This window comes from Panthera tigris, chromosome F2 (assembly GCF_018350195.1).
Source record: "Panthera tigris isolate Pti1 chromosome F2, P.tigris_Pti1_mat1.1, whole genome shotgun sequence".
NCBI lineage: Eukaryota > Metazoa > Chordata > Mammalia > Carnivora > Felidae > Panthera > Panthera tigris.
The window spans coordinates 44,342,657-44,355,222 of NC_056676.1; the positions used below are offsets into that span (position 1 = coordinate 44,342,657).

General features: G+C 38.9%; 1 protein-coding gene across 1 annotated transcript in view; it reads right to left on the reverse strand.

Moving 5' to 3' along the window:
- The window catches only part of STK3 (serine/threonine kinase 3), a 292,559-nt gene that overhangs the window by 77,071 nt on the left and 202,922 nt on the right, over window positions 1-12,566 (reverse strand). The window contains exon 9 of the mRNA XM_042972682.1: window positions 7,985-8,177. Within this exon, the coding sequence (XP_042828616.1) occupies window positions 7,985-8,177 (193 nt within the window). The remainder of the gene's footprint in view (window positions 1-7,984; window positions 8,178-12,566) is intronic.

Consider the following 12,566-nt stretch of genomic DNA (forward strand, 5'->3'; position numbering starts at 1 on the left):
AGTACCGCCAGGTAACTCAAAACCACTGTAGCCACACATTTGCTGGACATTTTGTATTTCTGTAAAGAGAAATCAAGGGCTGCTGACTGCCTATATCATTATGGGTATGTGCACCCAGCTGCAGGCGGGAGCGGTAGTTTACTGTTGTCACTTTTATTGCTATGTCACGGGCAAGATCAATCTTACCAAGTAAAGATGCATACAAAAGTTTTTCATGAAAGAATGGTAAGATCTCTGATCTCCCCTACCCTGGTTAATGGTTTCTTGGCATCTCAAATTCCATCCTTAGTGATTTACTCCTTTGGTTCAAAACTCTGGAATTTTGGAGGAAAAGACTCATGAACATAAAACATTATTAATCATTTTATACCTACATGTCTGATGCTTTCCTAAAACAGGTTTTGGAAGAAAGTGAGAAGGAATGGAACTGAACCAGAGCTGCGAGAGAAGATGTTATTTAGCAAAGAAGGGGCCAGGGAGGCTGTTGCTCTGAGCAAATGGTCTCTCATTTACAATTTTGTTCAAGGACATCAGATGAATGAGGGAGCAGGAATACACAGGGGTCAGTGTCCCCTTCTTGGTATCTCTCCTAAATCCTTTTAAAATCAATCTAGGATCTATTTCTAGGATACACTCCTAAAAATCTAAAGCAGAACCTAACTGGCTTTCTCTTAGTAATTAAGTGAAATTACATAAATGTGCTGCCCAAAATGAAACAATAAAACAGTGAAATATTTTTAAAATCACTATGTGTTATAAATATATGAAAAGAAAACATTTATAAAATACATACTCAATTATAATAACTTAACCCAACATTTCATCATTGACAAACAGGTTATGAAGGTTAATATAAATAATATAAAAGATAAAAATGACTGGTAATTTCTCTACCCATTCTTAATACAACATGGCCTCCACTAACTTTACCATCTGGGTCACTCACTCTCTACTGAATATGCTCCACTGTGTCTCCACCCCTCCTATATACTCCAGATAAGTTCTAGGCATTGAGAGCAGAGTGAAGTTGCTTATTTCCTTGTTCTAAAATGTGGTTATTAGTCCTAGCTGCACCTCAGAAGTACCTGTACAGTTTTACTGTTTTGATTTTTTGATTTATTTTTTAAATTGAGATGCCCAGGCCCTACTCTGGCCTGCAGAACCAGTATCTCTGAGGGGCTCCTACTATGATATACACTTCTGAGGTTAGCTACATGGACCCAGGAGCAGGGTTTATCTTGTAAATCAAGCCCACTGCTCCAGTGTGTGGAGATCTCTTAAGATCCTAATCGCGTCTTAGAATGTTATTTATATTTTGCTCCACTTCACGTCATTTGCAATTCCAACAGACTTTCACTGTACAGCTTCATCCAAGTTTCCGTAAAAAATGTTAAGCTCAGCCAGCGCTGAGGCCTAGGCCCTATAGCATACAATGAGAAATCTTCTCCTTGACAGTTTAAGACTGAACACTACGGCTGACTGAAATTTAGCAACCACTGCCATTGCCTCTGGTAAGCCTTCTTATTGTACAGGTGGGAAAGCTAAACACTGCATTTCCTAGAACTCCCTCCACCTTATCCTGGATAAGTGCACTTTTTCATGATTGGAAAAGAAGGCAGGAGGAAGCCATGAGCCTCTGACAAGCACAGTACTGAAGAGGTAAGGGTTTCTTAGAGCAGCATGCCAGCGTCCAGTCAACAGCCTCACAGGTTGCAGTAGCCCTGGTAGCATTCTAATCCCTGAAGGGCAACAGGGCTTGAGCTCAGTCTGTATCACTGAACTCCAGAGGCCAATGGCAACCTCTGGATTCACTGCCTTCCTGACTGCAGCAGCCATATATTCCATCCAGGGCCACTCCTGAGGTAGAGGCATTCCTGGAGGCCTAGTCTACACAGCCCTCTTTTCCAACGTTTCCACAGATTTTGTTAATAGTCACATCTCTGACTTAAATCTCTTTATGTTTAAAATGCCCAGAGCAGTTTCTGTTTCCTCCAATAAACGCTGACTGATACAAGCCCATGTAGCTGTAACCATTCAACCCTCATAACAGAACCATCAGCCAGTTCATACTACATAGTGGCTACCAGGATAGCATCAGAAACCTTGTCAAATACTTTTCCAAAATCCTAAAACACAATATCCAAACCCACCATTTCCTCTGACCTATATAAGCTTAGCCATGCTGTCGAAAAAAGGAAATTCCATTATCTTGGTATGATTCGTTCCCAGCGAACTATGCAAAGTGGTACTAATCTCAGTCTCCTTTCCTAAAGCATTTATAGATATTCTACACTCCTGCCCGAAAGGGATGCCAAGCTCACCAGCCCCTGAGTAGTGATGTTGATCTGGGGGCCAAACCAAGATCTGTATATTGGTTCCACTGCTTACTTGCTGTAAGACCTTGGACAAGTCACTTCACATTCCCAAGTCTCAATTTCCTCAGGGGCAAATGGTAGTAATGATGCTACTCTACAGGGTCCTTGTGAGGGGTCAGTAAGATCATATATGCAGAGTCCTGAGCACAACAATGGCCTATGCCAGACCCTCCACTAATGACAGCTATAATTTGAGAAATCCACCCTTTTTTCTCTTTTCTGAAAATAAAATTTACAGTAAAATTTAAATTTACTCTTTCGTGTCTCGTGACGCTTTCATGCATTTTTCATTTTTCTCAAAGAGACATCAAATTTCACGAACAGTGGAACATAGTTCTCTCACTTGAAAGTTATCTCAACACACATTATCGATCATACCTCTACTTGCAGATCCTCAGATCAACTGCGTGATCCCTTCCCATCTCCTCATCTTGCCATTCAAATTGTTCATATTTATGTCTGTGCTACCCTGTTCATTTTGGGGGTCATTATTCCCCATAGCACCCCTTCTGGCTATCTTACTGAATAACTAGAAATGGAGCGAGGTCTTAGAGGAAGGAGGGGAGGGTGGGAGCAAGAGTTTGCCCTGGGAAGGAAAAGGACTGGCTCACTGCTCACTGGCTCAACATGTGCAGTCCCGGGAAGCCCAGGCCTCCCTCACCGTGCAGGAAGCAGGGGTCCAGTTTCCCAAGCTGCTGGAAGGCCAAACTGACAGAGGAACAGATGGAGATTATTTCTTATTGGTGACCTACTCTGCTAGGTGCTTGATATATGTACCTAAGTTAATCTGCACTCACACACAAACACATATCCACAAAAGACCAGAAAAACAAATATACATCACTGAAGCTCAGAAAAGATGAACACAGTTAAACGTGGTCTGACTTTAAGTCCCATGGTCTTCTCAGTACACCACATCATTTGGTCAGAAAAGATTTGATGAATTTCTACTATTGTGCTGGATACTGCCTTAAGCACTGGGAATACAGTGGAGTAAAGAGATAATCACACAGAAACAAGCAATTACAATACGGTGTGACAGATGCTATTCCGAGGAACAGCATGAGGTGAGCTGGCAGCCTATGGGAGGGGCACCATCCCCCCAGCTGGGTCAGTGAGGGAAGCAGCCCCTTGACTGAGTCTGAGAGGATGAATATGGAGTAGCCAAGGAATCAGCAGTCCAAACAGAGGGGCTGTGCAGTGCAAAAGCCCAAAGGTATGAAAGAGCATTCTAAAAGCTGAGGAGCTGGAAGAAGGCTGGACAGGGAATAATGAGCCACGAAATAGAAAGGTGAGCAGACACCAGAGTGTCTACTGCCCTTTAATCCATGTTGGGCTTTAAGTGAGAGCAATGGGGAGTTGCTGGAGAGCCATAAGCAGAAGAGAGGGATGCTGGATCGGTGAGGAGGGGGGGTGCTAAGGATGGAGGCAGGGGATCAATTAGGAAGCCTTTCATGTGAGAGACTATGAGGATCTACACTAGGGAAATGCCAGCAGAGATGGTGGGAAGAGGGCAGAGAGATTCAGGAGGCAGAACTCGAGATGATGTGAATTCAGAGAGGGGTGAGAAAGAGAGAGAAGTTAAGGACGACTCTAAATTTTCTATCTTATTCCAAAGTCTATGCTTAAAACATCTGTATAGTCCTTCTATATTCTCAAATGATAACGTTTAATTTTTCTTTTCTATGAAGCAGAAAGCAAGGTCACCTATTGAAACCGAGAGGAGAGGTGGCAGGAAGAGACTTAGTGAAGGTCTAAAATAGCCACTTTGCAGGAGAAAGAGCTGAGGCAGAGAAACACGGGCTCCAGGAAAGTTCTGAAGGCCCTGAACTGGTGATCCACCTACATAGATCTGAGATTGCTTCCATCAGCACTCAGCAGCCATGGTGAAGATGCCCAGAATATGGACAAAGACACTGATCCACAGTCACATTTTGTCAGGAGGGGCAGAAGAGAAAGAGAATAGGGCAAAAAAGTTAAGGATATGAATAAGCAAGTAGCTAAAGCTATAAAACATAATCTCTAAACTGACTGGAAAATGTGGCTCTTCCTCAGATACCTACAGAGACAGTTTCCTCTCTGGGCAACTAGAGCTACCAATCCAGCCCCAGCTCTGTGAGACCAGAAAGTTCCACCACAAAAACTGAGCTGTATAGATCTAAGCTGAACATGGTAAAAGGCCCCAGTCTTTCTCTTTCCTGAAACAATCACTCTCCCACAATCACTCCCAAGGATATAATCTCTAGTATCTCATAAATTTGATGACAACGGATTCTTGACCTGGTCCTAATCTACTATTTCAGGATGGAAAGTGCCAAATGTTTATTCCCTTAATGACAACCAACCTGCTTTGCACCTACTGTCAAACATTCATAAGTCCAACTGGATAAAGTACAATATATGAAGAAGGAGAGACCCAGGGATAAATACTGGCTGGTGCCAGATTGTGAAAGACCTTGGTTACCAAGCTGAAGCCTGGACATCCTGTGGGTTATGAGGAGGCCCCAGGGAGATGTGAGTGGGAGTGATGGGAGAGGGAGGGTGAGAGGAATGCCATCATCACTGAAAACGGGTTTGGAGAGTTCTTCTGGGAACATGCCCTTATGCCTATTTTATTATTTTTTTAAAGTTTATGTATTTATTTTGAGACAGACAGAGTCAGCAGGGGGAGGGGCAGAGAGAGGGAGAGGGGGAATCCCAAGCAGGCTCTGCACCGTCAACGCAGAGTCCGACGTGGAGCTTGAACCCATGAACCATGAGATCATGACCTGAGCTGAAAGTCTAACACTTAACCAACTGAGCCACCCAGGTGCCCCATGCCCATTTAAAAACAGATCAAATTTTAAATATTTTTTGTCACTATTCTCTACTTACTTTCAAGAGATCTTTTAATAATTTTGCTTCCTATAGTCATACCACCACATCTTTCAGAAGTAAGGAAAACAAATCCATAAATTCTAGCTTCATGAATAAAGGTATAAAAGAATATGCAAACATAACTTAAGCTGACAAGAATATGGCAACTCATTTGAAACTCCAACAGGAAAGATTATGGAAATCAGGATCTTCAGCACACAATATAACATTCTAGACATCTTAGAAAATTAAAAATAATATATTGCTATGATGTGTTTGGGGAACAAAAATGCTGAAGACACATTAGCAAATGGGGCTTTGACATGACATAACCTGAGAGCTCAAACCAACTAATCTAAGACATTTTAAAGAAGATTTAGATCATTAAAAAAAAAAAAAACAACAACCCAAAACTAATTATGTGGTTTCAGGAAAAGTAAGTTCTGCCTCAATAACTTCTTTATATTCTTTATTGCTATACTACAGGATGACAAACCCTGCGGGTTACACCAACATCACTTGATTAGACTTTTGGGAACACGTAAGTCCCACATTCTAGAATGATGTCTAAATTGCAGAAACTTAAATTACATGGAAAGTTGGCTCATGGGATTTAAGATTTGCTAAAGCACATAAACAACTGCAAGTATATATAAGCTGCTATCTGCTCAACTTAAAAATGAGCTTTCAGTAAAACGTCTATGGCCTAACAAAATCATACTTAGGACATAAAATTATATACTGAGTGGTTTCTGTGGCTGTCAAAGCTAAAACTTGCTACAAAAAGTATGTGGAAATCTGCACTGATAATTTAATGCATGCCGTCTGATAAATCATCATCACAGAGCCCTTCCTTGAAATATAATCCAACATGAATTAGATGCTATAAAAACTCATTTTTAATAACCACTGCTTAAATACTCATGTTCAACTCTGTGACTGCACAGAAAAAGTTGTTTATGCAGTTTTGTAGGGAGCTCAGTAGCTCTCCAGAAGATGCAGCGAAGCGCTCAATGATCACCTAACTGGTCTGCTAAGGATTATACAGTTTTACTAAAAGAAATTTTACCAGCTGTGGAAAAGCCATACTACATGCTGAGGGGTAATATGTTGTAAACTGTCTTATCATAGGGTCTTTTTAATCTGCAAGGCACTTAACTTGTACCCTACCACTTTGGAGGCTACAAGACCATCCGACACAGTTGGGTAAGCATGGTATGGATGCAGAAGGCCTCCTGCAGTCAGAAGCCTAGCCACGAATACAATTTGTAGGCTGCTTTCCAGGGCAAAGGCTCAGGAGACTCACCAGTTGTGGGAGATTTAAAAAAAATTCATATCCCTTTCCCAACTCCCACCCAGGATTAACTATGTGGCAATCTGCTTGCATTTTGTGCTTCATGACCCTCCCTCTCAAAGAATACAACCATAATGTGCTATACGTACCAGGAAATGTGAAGAAAGCAAGAGCAGTGAACAAATGGCTTGAAGCCATGAGGTAATAAGACTCACCAAGCAGCCTCACGGGGGGAGTAGCAAAAAGAAAGGGGTATGCAAAAAGAAAACAGACATGTCACAGAGAAAACTGCTGCCTATTTCCACGTTACAATAGTAGCAAATCACTTGAATATTTATAACTTTCTAGGCTCCATAATGCAAGAAATCATGTATTACTGCTTTTGTGCCATTCAGAAGCAGTGCTGTGCAGTGGAAAACAGCCTAGTGCTTAGATTTTGACATTGACCACACATGACCAGGGTAGGAGGGGGAAGAGGAGGGTCAGTAGGTATCAAGAGGTAATTAATCTGCTTTTGCCTATAACTGTGAAATCACAATGTCCTACCCTGTTAACTGCAATCTTAAAAGGTACAAAAAGAAATGCTAGTCTGCAAAAGTATCTCTGTCTTCATCACTCTGTAAGCAATGGAGATCAGAGAGAATGTCTTAATCGTCATTTTAGCCCCTGCAGCATGCCTGGCACTGTGCCTCACACATGACAAGCAGCAGTAAATATGCACTGAACTGAATTTTCGGCATGAGTAAGCCCGTCTCTTGATCCTTCTTTCCAATATTTCTTCTTTTCCCAACCAAGACCTTGTTTCTTCTCTTACCTTGCATCCTCTGTCATCTGTGGCTTAACTGATAATTCAGACAACATGAAATAATATTATGTTGTATTTATTGGAACAGAATTTTATGTTCACTTTTTTACTGAGAAGGTAAATGTTAGGAACGTTATCTTTTTTTTTTTTTTTTTTTAATGTTTATTTATTTCTGAGAGAGAGAGACAGAAACAGAGCATGAGCAGGGAAGGGGCAGAGACAAACGGAGGCACAGAAGTCAAAACAGGCTCCAGGCTCTGAGCTGTCAGCACAAAGCCTGATGCGGGGCTTGAACTCACGAGCCACGAGATCATGACCTGAGCTGAAGTCAGAGGCTCAACCGACCAAGCCACTGAGGTGCCCCAGGAACACTATATTTTTATCTCTAAAATACTTTACAAATTAAATTAAGCTATGGGTTAGTATCTTTTAACAGAAAAAGTTCCATAACCCTAAGTTAAAGATGTGCTGATTTCTGCCATATTAAATTTTTTAAAATTTACTTATGCCATACTCTCCTTACCGCTAAATTATGCCCGGAAACAAAATTTTCCACAACTGGCTATAAAAAGACAAAATGTATCCTAGTTTCAATAGGAAGTCTACTTCTATAGAAGATAGAAAATTAATATTCATTGGGAAAAAGCCACATACTTTTCATAGTCCCATCTTCTTCTTCTTCGTCTTCACTGTTTATAACCATGGTCCCCAGGTCAGATTCTAACATGGTGCTGTTATGTTCAATCATGGTCTGGGCCCCTTCACTCATCGTGCTCGTGGCCTTCATTGTGCCCACACTTTCTGAATTAGTCTTCACCATGGTATGGGAGTCCAGCTCATCTTCATCCTGCAAGCAAAATACTGCAGTGAAGGAAGACTTTTCTAAAACGGCCAGATTTCTTAATTCTTCACAATATGACAAGCATACGATATTTTTTAATTGAAGTATAGTTGATACACAATGTTACATTAGTTTCAAGTGCACAACATAGCGATCTAACATCTCTATCTATTATGCTATGCTCACCACAAGTGTAGCTGCTGTCTGTCACCACACAGCACTATCACCCTACCGTTGGCTATATTCTCTATGCCACACCTTTCATCTCCATGACTTATTTACTCCATAACTGAAAACCTGTAGCTCCCACTCCCTTTCACCCATTTTGCCCATCTCCCTCTTAATGTTATTACTATATTTCAAAATAATTTAATATAACGTTAATTTAATGTAATATTAATATATCTGATATATTTAATAATATTAATTTATCATACATTATAGTAATATAATTAACTTGATATATTTAATATGATATCAATATCACTTTAAATAATGAAAATACTAATATAGCTAATTTTAATATACAGACATACATACAAATGTTATCATAAGAGCCCAAGTTATCCAAAATAATCTACAGTTTTAGGTTATTAAATCTCAAGCAACAGAATTTCTATTTGATGAAATAGAAGGCTGCTAGCTATTTTTTTTTAATTTTTTAAAAATGTTTATTTATTTTTGACAGAGAGACAGAGCACGAGCGGGGGAGGGGCAGAGAGAGAGGGAGACACAGAATCCGAAACAGGCTCCAGGCTCGGAGCTGTCAGCACAGAGCCCGACGCGGGGCTGAACTCACAGACCGCGAGATCATGACCTGAGCCGAAGTTAGATGCTCAACCGACTGACTCACCCAGGCGCCCCTAGCTATTTTTAAAATAAGGATTAAGATAGGTAAATTACCAACACATGCAAAACAAAGAATACAGTGACCAAAAAAATATGAGACAGCACATTAAAGACAGAACATGTTGGCACTATTCTAACAGTCATGTTTACAAAACTTCATACAAAGGCCATTAGCTTTTTTCTTGTTAAAATTGTGATAAATATACATAAAATTTAACATGTTAATAACTTTCAGTGCATATTTCTGAGGCATTAAGTACATTCACAGTATTATGCAATCATCACTAATAGCCATTTGCAGAACTTTTTCATTATCCCAAACAGAAACCCTGTGCCCATTAAAAAATAACTCCTCATTCTCCCCTTTTCCCAATCTCCAGTAACCTCTCTTCTCCTCTCTGTTAACTATGAATTTGTCTATTCTAGGTACCTCATATAACAGAATCAAACAATATATGGCCTTTTGTGTCTGGCTTATTTCACTTGGCATGTTTTCAAGGTTCATCCATGTGGTAGCATGTGTCAGAATTTCATTCCTTTTCAAGACTGAATGATATTCCATTTATATATATATACACACCACATTTGTTTATCCTTTCATTTGTTGATGAACATTAGGCTATTTACACCTTTTGGTTATTATAAATAATGCTGCAATGAACACTGGTGTACAAGTATCTATTTGAGTCCCTGCTCTCAATTATTTTGGGTATAAACCTAGAAGTGCAATTCTACATCATATGGTAATTCTTTTTTTAATTTTTGAGAAACCACCAAATTGTTTCTCCCAGTTGCTACACCATTTTACGTTCTCACCAACAGTGCACAAAGTTCCATTTTCTCCACATTCTCACCAAGACTTGTTATTTTCTAGTTTTTTTGATAACAGCCATCCTAGTGGATATGTGGTATCTCACTGTAGTTTGATTTGCATTTCCCTAATGATGCTGAGCATCTTTTCATGTGCTTACTGACCATTCATATATCTTCTCTAGAGAAATGTCTGTTTAAGTCCTTTGCCCATTTTTGATATAGGTTGTTTTTTGTTGTTGAGTTGCAGGAGATCATTGTATATTCTAGATATTAACCCCTTAGCAGATACATGATTTCCAAGTATTTCTCCCCATTTTGTAGGTTGCCTTTTCACTTTCTCGATGGTTCCTTTGATGCACACATTTTTAATTTTGATAAAGTCAAAGTTATCTGTTTTCTTTTGCTGCCTGTGTTTTCATTGTTCTATCATAGCCATTAGTTTTTAAATGCAAATTCACAGAAAGATCAAATCAGTAATATAAATATGAACCAAAAACTGCTCTTTAGAATGTTCGTCAAAAGATAAAGTGAAATTGGGCCATAAAAATAAACTAACAAATTCTGTTTGAGAAACCAGACAAAATGCTACTTGGAAAAACTTGATACATACTGTGAAATTCATTTACATACATTCCACTTTAGGTAGAAACAAGCAAAACCTAATTCTGACAGAGGTCAACTGTGAATACAGAGAATAGGAACATCTGTATAGTTCTCAGCTGTTTGATGGCCCTTCCTCTTCCTGAACCTGCATGATAAATTCAGCATATCTCTCAAAGTCTTTTGTGCTTCTTTCACAAGGTTCTCATTTATTTATTTATTTATTTATTTATTTATTTATTTATTTATTTATTTATTATTTAATATGAAATTTATTGTCAAATCGGTTTCCATACAACACCCAGTGCTCATCCCAACAGGTGCCCTCCTCAGTGCCCATCACCCACTTTCCCCTCCCTACCACCCCCCATCAACCCTCAGTTTATTCTCAGCTTCTCTTTTAGATGACTTCGTCATTCTTATGCTTCGACTATCTAACATGTTGAAGATTCCCAAATCCCGAAATCTTCCTGAACTTATTACTTAAGTGCTTAATGACGTTTAAAACTCAACAATCCCAAATCAGATATCATCTCATCTACCTCTTTAGTCTCTCCTGTCTGCCTCCATCCCCAACAACGACCACTACAAAGCACAATAATCTGCATTAGCTACCCAAGAGTAAAAAATCAACAGGTCTTCTTAGGTTCATTCTGTCTTTGATTCTCTATATCAACAGAGTTCTGTATATCAACTGTTACTGAGTAAATTCCTGATTGCCTCATACTTGGGTGAATGCAAGAAAAGCTCCCTGACTAAACAGTCTCTCCCACCCTGACCTTCTAGAATCAGACAGATTCCTGGCTTGAATCACTTAAGAGACATAAGACCTCTAGGTAAACAATTTAAACTCTCTAAACTTTAGTTTCTTTCATTGGAGTTATGATGATTAAATGAGAAAAAACATGCAAAATGCCTACATATTACTAGAACAAAGTAGTTTCACACTTTCTTCAAAGCCCATATACCATACGGATCTTTCTTAAAAACAATTGTACCATAATATCCTACTGAAATCTCTAATGGCCATAGTTCTTGCCTGCCTTAAAAGCTAAACACTTCTGCCTCATTTTAATGTCTTCTATGTTATCCTATTTTATCTGGCCAATCCTATTTTCCCATTGTCCAAATATCCTCCATTTTACTCAGGCTAACCTTAACTGAGTCTCCAGCTGCTATAAACCCATGTCACGCTATGCTCATTAAGACCTGTTCTTTCTTTGTTCACGTCTTCTTCTCCACTCAGAATGCTCTTTCCTCTCTGTCCATTCTAACTAAATCCTATAGTCCCAGATCAAGTATCTACTACCTTCATGGCTAATTTAGTCCTTATTAATTATCCTCTTTTCTAAACTTCTATAGAATTTATAAGCTGCATCACACACTTTTGCATTTAAATTTATGATCTCATATTGTGAATAACTGCTTTGTAAAATCCTTTAGAAATATAAGTATCTTACAGATAAGAATACCTTACAGTACCTCCGAATCTACTCCAGTGTTTCATTTGGTATTCCATATACAGTAAGCATTCATTACATATTTACTTTACACAGAACTATAAAATCATGAGCCTTTAACAATTCAACCCCTCATTTTATTTATGAAAAAAATGAGATTCATAGAAAGCAAGAGACATCCCTAAGGACACATATCTATTTAAAAGCAAAGTGGGAGTAAGAAACTAGTTCTTATATTTCTTAGTCTATTACTCCACTAAATGCATGTATCTTACTTACATTTAAATTTTGATCCACTTGAATGCTTAAGTTAGAGGTACAGGCTTACAAATTTAACAGCTTATGTCACCAGCGCCTATTCCCAAAGAGTCCACACAAATTATTTGGTCCATTCTCGTGAAACCCACCACCTTCTCTTATTTGTACTATTAAAAACAGTACAATTATACTGTATGATTTAAAAATTATAAACTATACATGTAAACTATATATATAAACTGTTAAAAATTATAAGCTGTTAAAAACCATTAAAAAATGGCCTCTGCATAGTTTTCTCTGTTCCCACTCTTGCCCACTTTAGTCTCTCAAAGGCAGATTGATCCTTTCAAAAGATAAATCAATCATTTCATGTTACTCTCCTGCTCAAAACTCTGCTCTTGGCCTCCTATCACAC